We start from the raw sequence: 20,570 nt of genomic DNA, 5'->3' as shown, positions 1-20,570 counted from the left end.
GAGAAGGTAGCTTTCACTATTGCATACGGATCCATATGTTGGCCTATGACACAAACATTTAGGAAACATTATCTTTGAGCAATTTGAGAAGCCAAACTGGGTTCCGTGGGACATTCATTGGCCAGATGCCAGTCAGTTTCTCAAGAAAGTGCGCAAGAGCTGACATTTGCAGTGTTTCCTAAACTCACACGACCATGAAGCAAAACTGCTTTTACCCCCACCTTAAAGACCGTTATCTTTACAGGGAACTTATCAGAAACATATTTTCCAGGTTAAGTTTTTAGCAAAAGGTCTTAAAAAACTTGTTGAATTCAAAGAACTGCTTAGGGCTCTTAGCATCAAGCATAGACCGTGGTGGGGAGGGGGTTCCTGAAAAGTTCTCGGGGTTCAGACTGAGCATGGCTATACCCCGTCCCTCCGAGAGCTCAGCCTGCAGGGATTGCTTGCCTTTGAGGAACCACGTGGGTGGTGCCCTCTCGAGTTACCTGTTTATTTGTCTGTGTGCAAGTCACTGTAGTGATAATGTTTTTTTCCTTTTCTCCCTCTGAAGATCTTCCAGACGAAGTCAGGGAGCGATGGGAGACGTTCTGCACAAGCTCCTTAGGAGAAACTAACAAGAGGAACACGGTAGATCTAGTAGGTTCTACAAGGTTACATTTCTGTGATTTCAGTGCTCTTGGCCTTTGCCCGTCTATTCAGAAAGATGTGAGACATCTTCCACTTGTCCTGATAATTGTAGGCCAAGCTCATGTTTCTTACCAGTAAAAGAGGTCAGTGCCCACCGTACTCTTGCTAATTTGTCTAGTCAACTTCCAGTTCCTGCTTAGGATGACGTAAGGGTACAAAGAAGCTACTCATACCTGCTCCCACTGTACTCGGTTTCCACCTCCCTCAGTGCCCTGCTCCCCAAGCACCTCAACAGAGCAGCCTCTAGCCTTCCTTTTACTGTGTTGGGTTTGTTGCCTTATGCCTAAATAACCCCGGGTGGTTAGAAAACCTAAGTATTCGATATTTTCTAATGTTACTGAGTTGAGTTGACCCTCATTAAAGTCATTCCCAGTGGGGGAAAATTTTATAGATGACTTTGAAAACCCCAGCTTTAATAGATTGGTACTTTGAGCCAGGGAATAATGGCATTGATAATATTCTTAAAAATTATATTGGACTTTGGAATGTAGTCTTTGTTTTCTTTAATACGTTAAGTTTTAAGGTAAGTATTGCTTTTGCTTTTCAAGGAAAAGCATTTCCTTTTGCAAGCACATGCCAGCTGATAGTTGAGGTGGTGGCCTTGACTCTGCATGGAAGTAGGTGTGTCAGGCATTTAATTCTGTATTTGAAATTCAGCGGCCGCAGTCTTGCATTTCTAATATACAGTAACGCCTCGATTGTTAGGCAGCCTTATCTGCTCAGAGCAGAGCCTAGAAATGGGGTGGGGGTGGTGCTGCAGAGCGGTCACTAGTCATCCTGCGTCACCCGCCCGAAGGGCCCGTTGCCTCCTGCTTTGCAGATTGTCTAACAAGTTTGGTTATCTTTTTCCAGACTCTTGACAGGTTGGTGGCTTGTTCAGGTGGATATAGTGAGAGAATTATTAGGTATTAGGAGTTGGAAGAAATATGAAGTTGAGAGAGAACTGTAAAAAGGGAGCTGTGTAGGGACATTTAGTTAAAATAGATTTGGTGGCCCTTATTGTCGCAGGGTGTCACAGCCCAACAGAGGAAATGGCATTCACTTTGACAGCCCTGAGGGATCAAGGAAGGGTTAAGTAACTTTTAATGAATGTATTACCCACTGTACATTGTTTTTTCCCCCCAGTCAAATTGGTTAAAATTCTGGATCATCAGGGTCTTATTGTAGGGTGAAATTGTTCTCTCATACTGTTAAATTGAACCTTTTAATTTTAGAGGTTCCCAGATTGATTCCTTGTTAAGAATGCAGGAAATGTGGTCTCCTTGAAGGGGATTTTTGCCTTGTTTCTTATTCGTAAAGAAATAGGAGTATTAATTCTGATCTTGCTTGGGAAACTTCGTCAAAAATTGCCTTTTGGGGCTTCCCTGGTGGCGCAGTCGTTGAGAATCTGCCTGCTAATGCAGGGGACACGGGTTCAGGCCCTGGTCTGGGAGGATCCCACATGCCACGGAGCAACTGGGCCTGTGAGCCACAACTACTGAGCCTGCGCGTGCTCCTCAACAAGAGAGGCCGCGATAGTGAGGGGCCAGCGTACCGTGATGAAGAGTGGCCCCCACTTGCCACAACTAGAGAAAGCCCTCGCGCAGAAACGAAGACCCAACACAGCGAAAAATAAATTAATTAATTAAAAACAATAGTTAAAGCTTTAAAAAAAATTGCCTTTTGATTGACTTCAGAGGTAGAAGTAAAGAATGTCCAGTTAAACTTGTTGTTATCAGGATTTTTTAAAAAAGTTATCTTTGGTAATTCAAGCAGATTTCTTTTGTGAGTAGTTTAAATATTTATAAAGATGGACTTTCATTGCAGTTCAGGTAGCACTCAGCTACTTTGCACGATGCCGTCAGTTATCTAGTCTGTGACTGTGTGTAATGTCATGTATGTCCACACAGAGGAGCGTGGGCTTGCCCTGCATAATTAGTGCACAGCCCTTTTGGGTCAGACACATCTAGACATACATTTACACCTGTGTTGAAGGAAAAAATCATCACGGGCTCCACCTATCACGCTGATTGAAGCTCAGTTCTCCTTTGCCTATTGCACTTTCTGCCGTAATACTTGGACTACATAGATAATCTACAGTAAAACAAAAGAAGGAGAAGTTCGCTTATATAGCAAAAGTGGTAAGATATATAGAGCCCTGTTAGCATTGCTCATATCCTTTGTTGACTTAGCCCCACTCTGTGCTTTTGTTGTTTCTTGAGACTTTTGTGTTGATCTCTCAGGAGCTCTTCACTTCCTTGGTTTCAAATACCCAGTACTAAAATACTACCTCTACTTAGTCTTAAGTCCTTCTAATAGGGAATTTTGCTTTGTAGTATTTTTAGGGATATGGGTATTCCAAGTTTTAAGGATCCTTATACATTAATCCTGGGCCGCCAAGGAGAGTTGAACTGTAGCCTCCAGGCTCTTCATTTTCTGCCCAAAATGTTTCAGGCTATATCCCACATGTTCCAGGGAAAATGTGCTGTTGTGAATATTATTATAAACACAGTTTGGTACGTGCAGTGGGTGTTGCCCTTGCAAAAATGTCATACAGAAATGTCATGCCCACTAAGTCGTGTCGTGCAAAGTCCAAATAAAAGCATTCCCTTCTAATTGCTTCAGGCATACTCATCACTGAAATTGGCAGTTAAATAATACATTGCTTATTCCCTACCTCCCTCCCCAAATAGATAGATTAGATACACTGCCCTGACTTAGTTGGTTTTAGGATGATGGCTCAGATACTTCTCTGGGAATTATTTCAGGTATATTCATAGGACTTGGGTCAACTAGTAGTTCAGCACCAAATGCTTGAGTTAGTGCATTGTTAGGTTGCCCTGGCCTGTTCTTTATTTTCTAGCCACAGCCAGGATTCGTTTGTTTATACAGCAAACACTCACCTATTCTACTGGCTGTGGGCCTGAGGACTTGCTCGGTTATGTAGGATAAGCTGTGCCAGCCCCAGGCTCCTGCCATCTTCTAGGGCAACATTTGAATTACCTTCTCTCTGAGATCTTTGAAGTACTTTAATCTTCTGACCCCGTCATGCCAAAGTATATGAACAAGAGATTCATATACTGCTTATGTTTTTATGTTGGGAGTTTATCATGAGTAAAAGTTGGTGTTTTAATTATATCCAGAGGCCGCATTGTTTTGACTAAGCCCCCAAACTGTAAAAATTGGTAAGGATTTAGATACAGGAAATTTAGATAACGTAGGCAATGTTTCTGTACTGACTTTGGAAGATTGAGTTTCTTTCATTCTCGGCCTGCCTCTCCAAGGGTGAGGATCTTTTTTTTAAGGTTGAGGTAGTTTATGAGATAGTTTATGGAGGTTGTGTAGAGTAATACAAACATGCATGTATGGATTGCCTGGAGATCCAGCAGGTCAAGGTGGAACGTCTGAGGGTTTGCATTTCTAACCATCCCCAGGTCATGTAAGTGCTGGGGGTCCACAGTGGGACCACGTGCAGCAAGGAGCAAGTGTCTGTAGCTTCCACTTTTCACTGGAGGTTACCAGTTATCAGGTTACCAGTTATCAAGTCATACTTAGGATTCTCCTAGCAACCTAATCAGCCAAGATGAAGAAAACTCTTATTTGCTTTTTCTTTTAAAGACAGCTAATAAAACTGAAATTTTATTATGAAAGAAGGTAACAACTCAAAAGCTTTTTTTTCACTGCAGCTTCAAGAGTATAGTTTACTTAGAATGCATCTTGCTTGGCAAGAATGTTCTTATGTACTTGTTACTTTTTTTAAAGTTATGATTCTGTATTCTCATTTAGTGATTTACTAGTATTCGTGAAATATTTGAGGGGCTGCTGTGTGCTGGACACTGTGGCTATTGCACTAAACAAGACTGGCAAAAATCCGTGCCTCAGTGGAGATGGATAAACAGATGGAGGGTAAACTAGGGGGAGGGAGTCGGGGAGTGTTTTGGGCAGATGTGCAATTTAGAATTAGGTGGTCTAGGAAGACGCCATGGAGAACGTTTGTGTAGAGGCTGGAGGGAAGTGGGGCAGGAAGAGCGAGTGCAGAGACCGGCACAGCGCCCGCGTGGCTGTATCAGAGCGGGCCAGGGAGAGAATGGGAGGAGAGATTTAGAGGTTCTGCGGGCCAGATCTCATGCAGCTTCACGGCAGGCTCCTGGGGTTGTGATCTTAGTGAGATGAAACCGTTAGGTTTGGAACTAAATAAAAAGTGACACGATTTGATGTCAGTGATTTAAAATCCTGTAATGATTTAAAAGATCATTGTGGCTGCTGGATTGAGTATAGACTATAGTGGGACAAAAGGTCGAGGCAGGGACACTGGTTAGATGCCTAATATAGTGTTAATCCAGACGAGGGAGAAACTTTCCACTAAGGAGGTGATAATAGACTTGATGAGAAGTGATGGGATTTTAGGTTCCATTTTGACAGTAGAATGGACAGATGTGGGTGAGACAGAAGAAACAAGATGACTAAGATTTTAGCTGGAAGAAGAGGAATGAAAGAGGCATTTCCTGAGCTGAAGATGCCTCAAAAGGGGTGTGTTTTGGAAGCTTAGATCAGGGACTGAGATGAACAAGTTTTCCCCTGTAGGTAAATTAAACGATCTTTTAGCTCATTTTATTAATAACGATTTCAGACTGGGTATGGTGTAGGTAGGATCAGAGTCCCCACATCTTTTAAAAACATAATTGAGAAGGTGTGCAGGCATTGTGTTATTATTAATAATAACTTGGTAAAACAGTAGTTTCTTTTTGGAGGAAAAAATTAATTGCTTTGAGGATACAAGTTAAGGAGAATATATAAGGGGGTCACAGTGTCTGGCACATAGTAGTTGCTCAACAAAAGCTAGTTGCTTATTTTAATTAATGACCTGATAAAATCTTATTTTGTAGCAAAAAGTATGAATGAGGACACATTATATCCTTTTTGAACTTAAACAAGACATACTAGGAGTAGTCAGCTCCTTCTTTTCCTCTCTAGTTCACCGAGCTTGCTCTTTGAATTGTCTTCTGTTTTTGTGCCCTCCCCGCCCCCCGTGGTGCTGCACCCCTACAACACACATGGGCTTAATATGATTCTTGTACTGGCCAGCCAAGTTGCCCGAAGCTCCTAAATCCACTGCAGTGGGACAGCTTGACCTGCTCTTGACTGCAGTTGCCCTGCAAGGTGCCAGCTGCCATGACCAAGCAGTATTCCACCACCTCCTTTCTGCATCCTGGCTGGGCTCTTGTGGAACACCCTCACCCCCATATCTTTCCCACCAGCTTGCTAAAGCCACAGTTGACTCAAGCAGGTTCCCTTCATTGATCACAAATTCTGCCTTTGATTTCATCAGACCAGATTCAAAATTAGTGTTAATGCTTTCTCTATACTTTAGGGAGGATAGAGAGGGAATTAATTGGAAACACTGGGTTATTCACTTTTACTCAGTATCTTCACCAAAGATAGCCAGACAAAGGGAAAAGAGATTAATTTTATTCAGGCAGTGATTTATTCGGAATTTCATAAGCCATACCACATACAAACTCAGTTGGATTCTACTTTGGGCTTCTTGAATCAGTGTTGGAACATCACAAAGCAAACCAGGCTGGTGTCTATAACTCTAGGCTTCTAGGCACAGCTTCAAGGGCTGGCAGGTAACGGCTGCTTGTGTCTCCCCCAAGGACAGTGCTCTCTGCCCAGAACACTTCTACAAAAAGTACGGGACGAATAACTCAGAAAATACAGTGTAAGTTACCCTTAGAAGTATAGTGCTTGTTCTTAGAATTTTACAGACTGTTCATTTTTATTACTTGCTGTAGAGCAATTACTGTCATTAGTGTGGTGCTTAGCCATTTGTATATCTTCATTTCTAATTGTTAATACATTTATGAATTAATAAAAATCACTTACCATGAATTGGTGAGCAGTTCGTGTTTATGCTTTTGCTTATTAATGTGAGTTGGTTTTAAGTTGTGAGGGCAGGGGGTTACGTTTTAAGTGGCAGAAGACTTGGGGTCTTGTAATGAGCAGGGGACTACTGACCTAAGTCATATTTAGCATTTATGAACAATGCTTTTCTTAGAATGGGCAAGAAATGCAAGAATTTAAAGTGAAATGGTTGTATTTAAACCTGACCTTTCTAGTGGCTCATTAGTGATCCCTGGGAATTGCAACTTTACCCTTCAGGCTTGGCATATTTAATTATTTCTATATTTTATCTGAGCCATTAACTTCTTCCTTCCCTTTTACCAAAATCACTTAAATGGAGTACCACAGCTCTCACATGCTTTCTGGTGCTGTTAATCATGAGTGAAGTAACCACAGGTGGGCAGCAGAAGGACAGGTAGCCAAACCGTCTGGCTGAGTGAAGTGTACCCTTGAATTACTGGGTGGATTTATTACAACTTAGCTGTTACTTATTTTTGTTCCTGCTGTTGTTAACACATTGAGAGAAAAACTAAATGTGATTTTTCCGTAAAAATGCTGATACAAATGTCCAAAACTTTTCTCTGTTAAATAGTTTTTTACATTTCTATGCATATAGGTTACAACCTGCCATATTCATTCATCCAGTGATGATGAAATTGACTTTAAAGAAACGGGTTTCTCACAGGATTCTTCTTTGCAGCAAGTGAGTCATGCCTAAAGTTTTGCTTTTTGTTTTATTTTAAATGCTTAGTTTAGTTGCCATTTGTGAATCAGCGTTGGAGTGAGACATGCATTAGGTTGTGATTTGGGGTTAACCTGTTAGCTAGGCAAAGACATTTAAAAGAGGAAGCGTTGGGTACATGAGAGGAAGGTTTATGTTGATTGTAATTCCAGGGAATGTTTCTTCAGATCTGATAATAATGATGAGTCCGGTAAATTTTCAGGAGATTTGAATGAACTGAACAGTTCAGTAAGCGCCTCAGACATGCTCATTATGCAGACCTGCACAGTAGACAGTTCCTGCAGGTCTGTGGATAAGAATACGAAGACTTGTTCAACGTCAGTGAAAGTACCTTTCACAATATCCCTGAACCCCAGATGGCTTACATGTTTCCAGTATCTTCAAATTGTGTAGTGACATCTAAGTTAAGTTGTAATTGAAGTAATTCATGGCCACCCTGTCCTCCTGTTCCCAAATTCATCGCTTTTATCAGCTGCTGGTAATCTTTGTTGGGGAGAGAGCAGGATATAGAAATAAATGTGCTGATTTATCATCCATTGGTGGTTCTTGGGGAGGTGAGGAATGATTTCACTATCTCCACTGGGTATCAGGTTTGGGAGCTAAATAGAGAAGCCCCTTTGAAAGTTATCAGCTCTTCGTATGAAGAAGTTACCCTTAGTCAGGACCAGGTCTTGGCCTGTCAGTTGATTTGGTGTGGCAATGGAATTGACGTAGTCACCTTCCCACCTGGCACTGAATGTTGCTTAGCTTCTTTTTTCTCCATCTTTAAGCCCCTTTTACCAAGGCCAGGATGAAGCTTCTGATGCTTATGCTGGCCTTGCCTTTCGGTGTCCAAGTAGACTGACACACTCTGGTGTAGGTTGAGCTAAGCAGTTTCTTGGTTTGGTACTAAGGCAATTTAACATTCATGTATTCAGGCTAGGCCTGAGGTAGCATTTTGGTGGCTGGCAGGCTTCTCTTGATTCTTGACACTGCCCTTTGGAAGCCAGCCTCCCGAGGAGAGAGGCGGGGAGCTGTCAAGCAGCAGGGCCTCATTGCCACCTCTCACCTTGGCTTGCTGTCCGGCAGCAGCGGCCACCCCGTAGGCCCAGCTGGCTCACTGTGAGCCCTCGTGCCTTTGAGCAGTCCTTGCCCGACCCTGGAGCGCCCGGGCAGTATTGACTTAGCCCCCTCGTCCTGGTCTGAACCCCAGGGCTGCACATTGCTCCGCCCCTACAAAGAAAATCGATGGTGTACAGTGTACATTTCCAGGATGATTTTGATCTGGCGAATAGCTTTAAGAAAAAGAATGCCCTTAAACATCTATTTGTAAATAAGCTAATAAACTCGGAACTTCCGGGCAACTGATTTAATCGGGTACTGGTGACATTTTGGTACCAGGAAAGTGGATTCCCTTACATCTCTTGAAATCTGGTTACAGGGTCATAGCTTTTCTGGGGAGAATTTTCTAACGTTTTTTTTGCTTTGACTGCTGATGTGCATATAAAGCAAGCCCAGTCACCAAACTGCCTTAACACCAGGCTGCTGTACCTGTGGGTTTATCCACTTTATGTAACCCTCTAAAAGGAGGAAGAATAATTACTCTTTTCTGATTGACAGCCTTCCAGTAAACTTTTCTTTGCATGTTTAAACTATACACCAGTCATGGATCATTTTGAAAATAAACGTACTCCAAAGCATTTTTTTCTGAATTTAAGAATACAAATCTAGGTTAATGTAAGAATTTCATGCTGGTCTCCTTTATAATCAAATCAGTTTATATATATCAGTTTGAGGTTCTCATTCACATTTAAAGCTAGATCTGTTGCTAATGCTCGAGTACAGAGAGCTTAGGGCAGCTCACTTAACAGACTTGGGGGGGCCATACTTGGCTCGGGGCGTGCTCACAGCTTTGGTGCCCCTTCTGGTTTCCTCACCTCCGGAGCTTGACTCTTCCTCCTCCTAAGGCTGCCTCACAGGGTAAAGGGTGAGGAGGTCTTCCTCGTGTGGTGTCTGAAGAACTAGGGCTGGCTGCCAAGGATGGACACCACTCCCGCTGCCCCCGTCCTCAACAGGCTTGTTCATAGGCCATCAGGTCTGTGGACGGGGACTTTCTGTTGCCCGGGTGGGTCCACCCAAGAGATTTACTTAAGAAAGTGGTGGGCTCCCTTCTCAGTGACTTGAACAGTCCCTGGCTTTGGCCAGGATGACAGTTCTGAGACGTGTGGGGTTTTTTTTTTTTCCCTTTTTTGCATAACTAAAAGTTTTTAATAATCGCACAACTGTATGGTGCTTTCCAGATTTGGATTTCTCAGAGTCCAAAACACTTTTCTAAAGCTTCAAATAGAATACAGTAGCAGTCCTCACTTATGTGGGTTTAGTAAGCCTCGATGGCTTTATTAGTCAAAATCAGACTTGAGACCTAAGTTCTTTGCTGGCTTTATCTTCCTAGAAGCTACAGTAGACTCAGAGCTAATGAGGACTACGGTTTGTTGGTTTTCTTTTCCTCTGCGTTACTACGTGGAGGCTGTGTCTGTCAGCAGCTATATATCTCCCTCCATAGATGAGGAGAGACAATGCAAATGTGTGTGTGCATGTTTATGTGTATCTGTGTATGTATCTGTATGTTTGTACATGTATGCATTCACACATGTATTTATAATACACTTAGTATTTGCATTCTGTCATGAAGCATTTAAAGGAACACTTTTGGGAATGTTTCTTCCCTTTTACACCCAAAAGATTTACAGTATGATCTCTAGAAGTATAAAACATTTAAAGAAAAAGAAGAAAAAAAAAGAATCAAAACAGTTGAAAAGGACCTTTTCCCCTTGTGCAACCAAATTTCTAATCTGTCAATAAACTCAGAGCCTGGCTTATACTGCTTGCTCGGAAGAAGGACTTCGTGATTCTTTGCCACACCTTTGAAGCTACCAACCATGCGTCATACCTTATAAAAGATAAAGCAATTCAGACAAGTTGGTTTCTTTCTACTTACATATTTTATATTCGTATGTCCAAAACTCAGCCCAGCCTCCCAGAACTTGTCCCTACCGTTCTGCTTTCACCCAAACTCCCACAGCTTTGGTGTGCCTTACCAAATGCACCCCTGGGGGGCTGGCTCCAAGTGCTCATGTGCTCATGTAGTATTGTCTCTTTGGGCAAGGAAGGGAGCAGCGGGAAAGTGTGAGAGTGAACAGAGGGGTGGTGGGTATCGAGGTAGAGAAAAGTGAGGTTTTAGGTTCTCGGTAAACTAGATGCAGCATTTTTTAGACCTAAGGAAAAGATGCCTTCCAAAGCCAAATATAAGGTTTATTTTTAAATTATCCACTATTTGGATTATCCATGCCATAATTCCCTGCCACCAGAATGAATAATCAGGAATTAACGGCAGAGGCATTTCTGCAGTGTTTGTCTGCAGGGTAGAGTCCGTGGGCTCTGCTCAAATGGAGAACCGAGGAGAACTTGGCCTTCCCAGTAGTGGCCTCAGGAGCGACGCTTTTAGTTCAGCTGCCAGCTGCTGCTTGTGCCTCCGCGAGGTCCGTACACAGCTCTGTCCGTGGGCAGCACGCACGTTATTTGTCTCCATATTTATTGCTCGGGGCAGAGTGAGGAGTGGCACTTGCATATCTTCATCTGTTCTTTACTCCTGATTGAGAACATGGAACACGTTTGCTGACCTCGCTTGTTCCCCCGGGCCTGCTTGTTGTTTGAAATTAGAATAGCAACATTTTTGTGGAGTCCGCTTTAACATTCCCCCTTTCTTGCCTAAGAGAACCCAAGTGAGCCTGGTGCTCTCTAGAAACGGTGTAGTAAACAAGAGCCGACTCCTGCATGGGTCTTGCAGTGTTGTAGGCTTTTCAGAGTGATTTTGGATCAGTGTTATAACTTTCTGTCCTCTCTCTAAGGTAGGTAGGATAGTAGTTACTTTTCTACTCTTCCTAGCCTCTGAGCCTTAAATCTTTTTTTTAAGAAAATGAAGTGTCCCTGAACATTGTGTTGTAGGATTGTGATTGTGATTATTAGTCATTTTTCCTCTGGTGCCATGTTGCTGTAGTGGACTGTGGGTGGGGAGATGCAAAGAGGGAGGGTGGGTGATTACCATTGGTTGGATCTTAAGATAAGGTTGGTTGTGTTCAGAGGTGACTGATACACCTTATAATTTCAGACTGTCACATGTCACTTGATCACGCTTTTGAACTAGACCCAAACCTCTCTCTAAAGATAATTTGGAATAGAGGTCAGTGGTCGCTTAAACATTTCTTACATGACATGTGCATTAGAATAATTTATGGACCAAATTCCAAACATTTCCTTTCTGGGGTAAATCGTGTCTGAAATTATTTGATTTTTTTTTTTTTTAGAAAAACACACCAACTTTTTAGGCCCTATGGCTATATAAATAAGATGATTTCTGGAAAACAAATGAGCAAATAGTATGTAGAATGTCATTAGAATCATTATATCACTGTCACTGGTCCTGGGGTTGCCAGGCCTTTTCTGATTATCAGATGCAACAAATGACGTCCAATTTTATTGACCAGTTTGGCTTCAACGATGAGAAGTTTGCAGATCAAGATGACATTGGCAAGTGAGTATGTCTTCTGTTTGCATAACTGTCTCCTACACTCCTGCTCTTTGTGAGACGTTCTGGTTCTCCTGGATTCTTGGAACCCTTTTGCATTCGTGAGTTGGGAGGAACCTGCCCTCCAAGTGTTCCTTTAGTTCCAACCTATCAGCCTGAAGCACCCAGACAACATGTAGGAATAGAATGTCACTCCCACAGAGCAGGCTTGCCCTTGGGCTTGACATCTTTCACAGAGGTTTATTTGTATTAGGTGTAGGAACTCAAGTCATTGTGCTCCTCTTTGAGGTTTTAGTGCTAGATCACATCATCTAAAGTAGTTAATCCCTATGTCAGTTACCTGGTTACCTGGCTTGAGCAGGTGTGGTTCTCTTACAGCACACAGTGAATGGGGTATCATATTATGGCTGAGCAGCTCTACCCCACGTGTATTTTCTCTAGCTGACTCACCAGAAGGCAGAGTTGGGGCTTTTCCGCCCGAGAGCCAGGCCGTAAGTTCATTCATTCTGCAGTCAGGGAAAGAGGAGCATAGAAATGGGGATTACTGGTAATGTGCAGAATTAATGGATAGAAGATGTGTGGGCCATCCACAGAAATGAAAACAAATGTTCTAGCATCTGACCTTGGGAAATGAGAGGTATTTATAAATGAAGTATTTACAAGAGGGGTGTTACAGCTCACCAGCCAACTTCTCTCTCACAGGGGCTCCCTGATGATGGTCACCAACACCCAGCATCTCTCAGGGTTCCCCACTAGCAGTAGATGCTCAGTAGTTGGTTGAACTACAGCCAGTGGAGGCTGTTGTTTGTCATAAGTTGCAGTTTATGGCAGGTGAGAAGCTAAAAGACTTTCCACCACACTCTAATTGTGCCAAACAACATGCTGTGTTGGCACAGGGGCCTGGAGGCTCCACTGTAAGTAGAGCAGTAGTTGAAGGCTGTCAGCTGCCCTAAGAATCGGCTCATTTAAATCCAGAAAGAGCAAGGACTCGGTGTTTGTGTCTGTACCCCAGGAGCGCTCACACCAGAACCCGCAAGTTCCCCCATGTGGCATCTCAGCATTTGTCTGTCTGGACTCATTTATTAAGAGTTACTAGTTAGGGACTTCCCTGGTGGCGCAGCGGTTGAGAGTCCACCTCCCGGTGCAGGGGACATGGGTTCATGCCCTGGTCCAGGAGGATCCCGCATGCTGTGGGGCGGCTGAGCCCGTGGGCCGTGGCTGCTGGGCCTGCGTGTCCAGGGCCTGTGCTCCGTGGCGGGAGGGACCAAGACAGTGAGAGAGGCCCGTGTACCGCCAAAAAAAAAAAAAAAAAAAGTTACTAGTTAGGAATCCATAGTCTCTTTAGAATTTGTATTGGGTATTTGGAATAATGTTTGATGAGAACAGATCTTTTAAGGATTATAAAATAGTCCCACCTACTCAAAAATTGTTTAATAGGCTCTGAATTCTTTTACTCCCTACTTTCTGCCTAACTATGCCATATTATAGCATAAGATTTCAGGGGTATCTGTGTTTTATGTATGAATTTGACTCTACCTGGAGAAAGTTCAGGGTCTGACAGCTTCTGTGACCTTTTTCGTGCTTTGACCTATTTCTTCTTTGCAAATAACCTTTTTGGGGTTATGAAGTATGGCCCATGGAACCATGGTTTCTACCGTGGATGTTAAAAATCTTCTATAGGAAGGCTTCGAGGGTGCGTTTATTAGGTCGCAAGAGGCTTCCATTCCAGCCTTCCCATCCTGTGTAAATTCCTTATACCAAGGGAGGAGGTATCATTTAATGCAAGCAGAGTTTGTTTGTTGTTACTTAACAGAGATTTTAATGATAGTGTAAATATTTTACATTTGGAGAATTTCACAAATACTGTTTCTGAGTCTATAGATAATTAACTATTCTTGCACTTATATTTTGTTTACAGTGTTTCTTTTGATCGGGTATCAGACATCAACTTCACTCTCAACACAAATGAAAGTGTAAGTATTAAGGCCTGTCGCGAGTAACAAGCCATACGTGAGATGGACAAGTGGGAATGGGGTTCTCTCAGAGCCTGCCTGCAAGAGCTGTGTGCACTGGGACCCCTACGCCCTAGGAAACTTTGTCTCAGATTGCTGTGACTTCAGCCACTCACATGACCTGCCTGGCCCCTGTGGGCATGTGAATTTGCAACCCTGATTTAAGATGTGACAGGGCTAATAAAACCAGTGTAGATATTGAGCTTCAAAGACTGCTGTTTGACTCCAGCCTTCTGCCTCTTATATCTGCTGAATGTCACCAGGAGCGAAACTTGGGCTAGATCAGGGCCAGCCTCTCATCGCCAGGCGGTTCTGAAACGCCAAGTCAACCACATCAGCAGATTGACACAGGATTAGTGTCATTTTAATGGGCACAATGTTGATTTTTATGTCACTTAACATGAGAGACCAGTGGTTTATCTGCTGTTGTGATAAGTTAGAAACTAACCGATTGGACCATGACACTCGTCACTGCTTAGCTGGCCCGGTAAAAGAAGAGCTCTTTGTGTTAGGGTAGGTCTGGGCTGCATCTTAGGTAGGTGGGCCAGGGAGGCTCTTAGAATTAAAATGGTGCTTTCACCAGATGAAAGTGAGTATATGTAGACAGTCTCAGTTTCTTGTATGCTAGTTTTGAAGCCAGTCTTTTGGGGGGAACTTTCCGTTGCTACTTACACAGAAGCTGACATTAGATGCTTACATTTTATCTTGGTGTATGTGATAGACACAGTTTTTTTCTTAAGGATATAGAAGAAGATGATTTACATTGGTAACTTTTGCGGAAAATAACTTGATTTTAAAATTGATTTTCTCTCTCTCATTTTTATGTAGGGAAATATTGCCTTGTTTGAAGCATGTTGTAAGGAAAGAATACAGCAGTTTGATGATGGTGGCTCTGATGAGGAAGATATCTGGGAGGAAAAACACATTGCATTTACACCAGAATCCCAAAGACGATCAAGGTGAAAGAGAGTTCGTTATAGTAGTAATAGTGTCCAGTGCATAAGGCAAATGATTATTGGGAGACGTACATTGTAACCTCTCCAAACATATATGTTTGACCTAGAGATCAGTGCTTTTGTCACGATCAGAAATGCCCTTGTAAATTGATGTGAGTTGGTGCCACTGCACTTGTGTGCAGTGTGAACAAATCAAGGTAATCTACTTGAAAACACTCGAAGTGTTTAGACATAGTTCATGAAATGTTGTGACACAGCCAGTTCTTATTGGCAAGTGATGCTGAGGAATGTAGTCATATCGTGCTTTGAGTAAACGGTCCCTTACCAGTAATAAGAGCAGCAGCTGAGTTATGTGTTGTTTCTTACAAAAGACTGAAAGTTTCCCCGGGGAAGGGAAAAGTTGTTTCTAAAAGTTAATTTAACTTGGGGAGACAGAGTCATGTCATTTGATACCCACTGGGATCAACCCAGTCTCTCCCCTCTCCCCCTCATTTTTAAAATTCACTCTATCCAGAAACCCCAGTTACAATGCAGAGCTTGTCAGACTGGATAAAAAAATAAGGCCTGGGCTTCCCTGGTGGCGCAGTGGTTGAGAGTCCGCCTGCTGATGCAGGGGACACAGGTTCGTGCCCCGGTCCGGGAAGATCCCACATGCCGCAGAGCGGCTGGGCCCGTGAGCCGTGGCCGCTGAGCCTGTGTGTCCGGAGCCTGTGCTCCGCAGCGGGAGAGGTCACAACAGTGAGAGGCCTGCGTACCGCCAAAAAAAAAAAAAAAGCCTGATTTATGCTGCAGATGGGAAATAAATTATTTAAAAACTTAAATTAAAAAAAAACTTTAAACACGTTAAAATTAAAGGTAGAGGGATCTATATTAATATTAAAGTAGATTTCAAAGGAAAAGGATAAAGGAAAGGTCATAAAGGGGTTATTAGAAGGACATAATGCCAATTGTAAATGTCTACATATCTAATAACAGGGCTTCAAAATAGAGCAAAAACTGATAGAACTGTGAAGAGAAATAGGCAGATTCTACAATTATATTCAGATATTTCAGTACGCCTCTCCCAGTAAATATATTCAAGTATACATGAAATATTTACCAAGAGAGATCATATTTGGGCCATAAAGCAAGTCTCAGTAAAAATGTTTCAAGTCATACAAAATACACTGTCTGACCCCAATAGAATTAAATTAGAAATCAGTAACAGATCTCTAGAAAATCTCCAAATATGTGGAAACAAATAACACATGAGTTAAAGAAAAAAATCACAGGGGAGGGACTTCCCTGGTGGTCCAGTGGTAAAGAATCTGCTTTACAATGCAGGGGACGCGGGTTCGATCCCTGGTCAGGAAACTAAGATCCCACATGCCACGGGGCAACTAAGCCTGTGGGCCACACCTACTGAACTCGTGCACCTCAGCTAGAGAGCCTGCCTCCCGCAAACTACAGAGCCCATGTGCTCTGGAACCCCACACACCACAACAACAGAGCCCACGTGCCCTGGAGCCTGCATACCACAACTAGAGAGAAGCCCACATGCCGCAGCAAAGAGCCTGCATGCCTCAACGAATATCCCATGTGCTGCAACTAAGACCCAATGCAGCCAAAAATAAATAAATTAAATAAATGAATAAATAATCAATCAATCAATCTTAACCAAAAAGAAACATTTAAAAAATCACAGGGGAAGTTGCACAGTACTTTGAATTGAAAGAAAGTGAAAATACAGTATATCAGGATTTGGACCTTGCAACTGCAACAGTACTTAAAGGATCATTTTTAGCACTAACTGCTTACATTAAAAAAGAAGAAACATCTCAAATCAGTGACCTCAACTTCCACCTTAAGAAATGACTAGAGATACAAAACAGAAAAACAGTAGGGAAAATCATTGTAATCAATGAGTCATGACTAAAAGTTGTTCTTTGAGAAGATTAATAAAACTGATATACCTCTAGACAGAATGGTTCAAGGAAAAAAGAGAAGATACACATTATTAATATCAGGAACAAGAGAGATGACATCACTACAGATTCTACAGATACTAAAAGGGTAATAAGGAATATTAGGAGCAACTCTATGCCAATAAATCTGACAACATAGGTGATCTTTGAAAGACACAAACTACCAAATCTCAAGCAAAAAATGATGACCCGAGTTGTCCTGTATCAAAGAAGTTGAATTTTTAGTATAAAACTTCCCACATACACACAGAAAAACTCAAGGTCCAGATGGTTTCTCTTTGGTGAATTCTACCAAACATTTCAGGAAGAAATAACACCAGTTTGTACAAAAGCTTCCAGAAAATTCAAAAGGAGGGAATAGTACCCATCTCATGCTGTGAAGCCACATCATTGTAACTTGATACCAAAAGCTGGCATTGCATTACATGATATGAAAAGAAAAGTGACCTGTTATTCTCATGAGCATAGGTACAGAAACTCCTTTAAAAATTATAGCAAATAAATGCAACGAGGCGTCATGACCATGCAAGGTTTATTCCAGCAATGCAGAGTTGGTTTAACATTTGAAAATCATTCAGAAAGCATGTGGCTGAATCCAACATCTATTCCTGATAGGAATGCTCAGCAAACTGGAGATAGAAGAGAATTTCTTCAACTCGTTTAAAGCTTCTCCAGTCAACCTACAGTGAGCATCATACTTAATGGTAAAAGACTGAATGATTTCCCCCCAAGGTCAGGAACAAAACAAGGATATCTGTTCTTACCACTGCTTTTCAGTATTGTGCTGGGGTTCTAGCCAACCACTGCTTTTCAGTATTGTGCTGGGGTTCTAGCCAACCACTGCTTTTCAGTATTGTGCTGGGGTTCTAGCCAACCACTGCTTTTCAGTATTGTGCTGGGGTTCTAGCCAACCACTGCTTTTCAGTATTGTGCTGGGGTTCTAGCCAGTGCAGTAAGTCAAGAAAAAGAAATAAATGGTTTCTAGATTGGAAAGGAAAAGGTAAAGTTACCTTTGTTCATAGACAATGTTACTATCTATGTAGAAAATGTGTTGTAATCGACGAAAAGACTGCTAGAACAATAAAGTGGGTTTAGCAAGATTGCACAATCTTGGATCAATATAATTGTATTTTTACGTACTGCAGCCAACAATTAGAATTAAAATTACTAAACAGTACTATTCACAGTAGCATCAGAATATTAAATATATAGGGGTAAATCTGACAAAAGACATGCAAGGGCCATACACTGAAAATTATAGAACAGCTGAGAGAAATCAAGACTTGATAAATGTTTAAGAATTGGAAGACTTAATATTGTTAAGATGCCAGTTCTCCCCAGATTGATCTAGATTCAGTGCAGTCCCAAACAAAATCATAACAGGTTTTTTTGGTAGCTGTTGACAAGTTGATTTTTAAATTCATATGAAAATGTAAAGGACCTAGAATAACCAAAACAGCTTTCATTAAGAACAGCATTAGAGTATTAACACTACCTGACTTCAAGGTACAGTAATTAAGACAGGGAATAGATCAGGGGGACAGAACAGAGAACCCGTAAGTAGACCTGCACACATATGTAGACATCTGATTCATGGTGGAGGTGCAAAAGCAGATCAGTGGAAAAAGGATAGTCTTTGGAAGACATAGTGCTGGAACAGTTGGACTTCTATATGTAAAAAAATGAACTTAGTCCATACCTCTTACTGTATATACACATTAACCCAAAATGGATCTTAGGCCTAAATGTAAGACATAAAACCAGAAAACTTAATACTGGAAAATCTTTGTGACCTTGGGTTAGGCAAAGATTTCTAAGATACAACACCAAAAGTGCTGTACATGAAAGAAAATTTTGATAAGTTAAACTTTATCAAAATTAAACACTTCTGTTCTTCAAAAGACACTTAAGAGAATGAAAAGACAAAGCATACACCAAGAGAAAACATTTGCAAATCATATATCTGATAAAAGAATTCTGTGTAGAGCATATAAAGAACTCTCGTAACTCTATAGTAATAAAAAAGACAACCCAATTTTTAAAATAGGCTAAAGATGTGAAAAGAACACTTGAGAAAAGAAGATGAGCACTTGAGAAGAAGCTCAGCATCCTTGGTAATTAGGGAAATGCAGATTCACGCCACCAGGGGACACCTCCACGCACCCTCCAAACAATGCAGTTGTTTAGATTATGATCTGTGTCTTCAAGCAAAGCCCAAGTGGGAGAACAGCGGGAGACCCAGAGTAGGATCAGTCTTAACAGAATGACGGGCAGATTGGATCCAGGTGAAGTGCAGTACGATCTTTTTGTTGTTGGAGGACTTTTGAATTCTTTGGATTTAGTTGGTGGCCGACAGGCAACATTAAATATTTTGGTCCTTTTTTCCTTAGCTCGGGGAGTACAGACAGTGAGGAAAGTACAGACTCTGAAGAAGAAGATGGAGCAAAACAAGACTTGTTTGAATCCAGTAGCGCCAACACAGAGGATAAAATGGAGGTAGACCTGAATGAACGTAAGTTGCCTTCTTCCGTATCAGCCGCTGTGTGTTGGAGATAGCCTACAGTATCTGAGATGTCTTCTGAAGGAATAGTTAAGTTGAAGCACATGTTGTCATTTGAGTTCCCTTGAAGGTTTAAGTCTCAAGGACCGGGCCTAAGGGAAGGAGCAAGTTACACCTTTGATGGGAGAGCATCTCTTTACGGTTTGGAAACCTTCTGTGTGAGTCTGGCTAGAGGATAGAGCACACTGGTAGGTCCATCCTCTGGCTACAGAGACTGGGTACCAGAGCAAAAGGGGAAAGGCCGTAGATTCTGGAAAGATGAGGAAAGACTGATCTGTAGAATCAGGAGTGCACTTAAACCAGAGGAAACACCTTAAAGCTCAAACAGTTTTAAATGGGTTCTCCATGGTTTGTTTATGAACCCTGTAATCCTAAAACTTGTCCAGCTAAGTGCTTATTTATGTTTTGCTGCTTGCTAAGAAGACTTGTGTTAGCTGGCATTATAAAAATACTGTTAACTTCTAAGAGTCCGGACAAATTTTTTTGTGCAAGAGCCATGCGGGTTGCTACTAGGGCTTTCCTCAAGGCTGAAAGGGCTTCCTGTTACCCAGGAAGGCCTTTTATGACTCAGTTCCAGAGGCTGAAACCCAGCTCTGGAGGTGAGGTTCAACCTCCTCGTAACCTCAGAGTTTAGCAGTAATCCAGCAAATCCCACGTGTTACAGACCCAAAAACGGAGAGCCAGAGAGGAAGTACAGATCCTCTGTCCTCTCACTCCTTTTCCAGCTCACCTTCTTCACGAGGACGTGATACCGTTCAAATCAGCACGCCTTTATCAGGTTCCTCCTGTGTGCCAGGAGCTTAGAACCTACTGACGAAATGGAGAGGTTTACCATCCAGTGTGATGAGGATGGCGGGCCGGGGGAGCTCGGGGGGCCCGGCTCACCCCAGGCACCTGCAGAGACCTCCCAGAGAATGGGATGCATAATAAGGACAAGTAGGGATCAGTCAGTTTGCACAGAAGGCAACTCATATGAAGGCGCAGAGCTGTTTAATATAGCTCAAGAAAAGGGTGAGGTGGTGGAGGTGAGGCCAGAGGCCAGAGGAGAATTTTATCCTGAAGGCAGTAATCCTCCTCCTGAGGGTTTTACTAAGAATTACAGTATTTGATCTGTTTGGAGATGATCACTGTGGGCAGCAGCGTGAGAGCTGGATTAGAAAGGGCACACTGGAGACAGGAAAACCAGCAAGAGACTCGCCATT

The 20,570-nt window shown here is 42.3% G+C and overlaps 1 protein-coding gene across 13 annotated transcripts in view; it reads left to right on the top strand.

Annotated features, from left to right (window-relative positions):
• PPP6R3 (protein phosphatase 6 regulatory subunit 3) overlaps nucleotides 1-20,570 on the top strand; it is a 126,772-nt gene that overhangs the window by 88,319 nt on the left and 17,883 nt on the right. For 7 of the 13 annotated variants that reach the window (XM_060302829.1, XM_060302830.1, XM_060302831.1 and 4 more), the window contains 6 exons: nucleotides 551-636; nucleotides 7,187-7,273; nucleotides 11,785-11,882; nucleotides 13,795-13,849; nucleotides 14,717-14,847; nucleotides 19,199-19,320. In XM_060302829.1, the coding sequence (XP_060158812.1) occupies nucleotides 551-636; nucleotides 7,187-7,273; nucleotides 11,785-11,882; nucleotides 13,795-13,849; nucleotides 14,717-14,847; nucleotides 19,199-19,320 (579 nt within the window). The remainder of the gene's footprint in view (nucleotides 1-550; nucleotides 637-7,186; nucleotides 7,274-11,784; nucleotides 11,883-13,794; nucleotides 13,850-14,716; nucleotides 14,848-19,198; nucleotides 19,321-20,570) is intronic. The other 6 variants (XM_060302833.1, XM_060302832.1, XM_060302838.1 and 3 more) reach the window with 3 other exon arrangements.

The sequence above is a fragment of the Globicephala melas genome, chromosome 8 (assembly GCF_963455315.2).
Source record: "Globicephala melas chromosome 8, mGloMel1.2, whole genome shotgun sequence".
Taxonomy (NCBI): Eukaryota; Metazoa; Chordata; class Mammalia; order Artiodactyla; family Delphinidae; genus Globicephala; species Globicephala melas.
The sequence above is the reverse complement of the archived record's forward strand: the minus strand, read 5'-3'. Positions and strand labels throughout refer to the sequence as shown.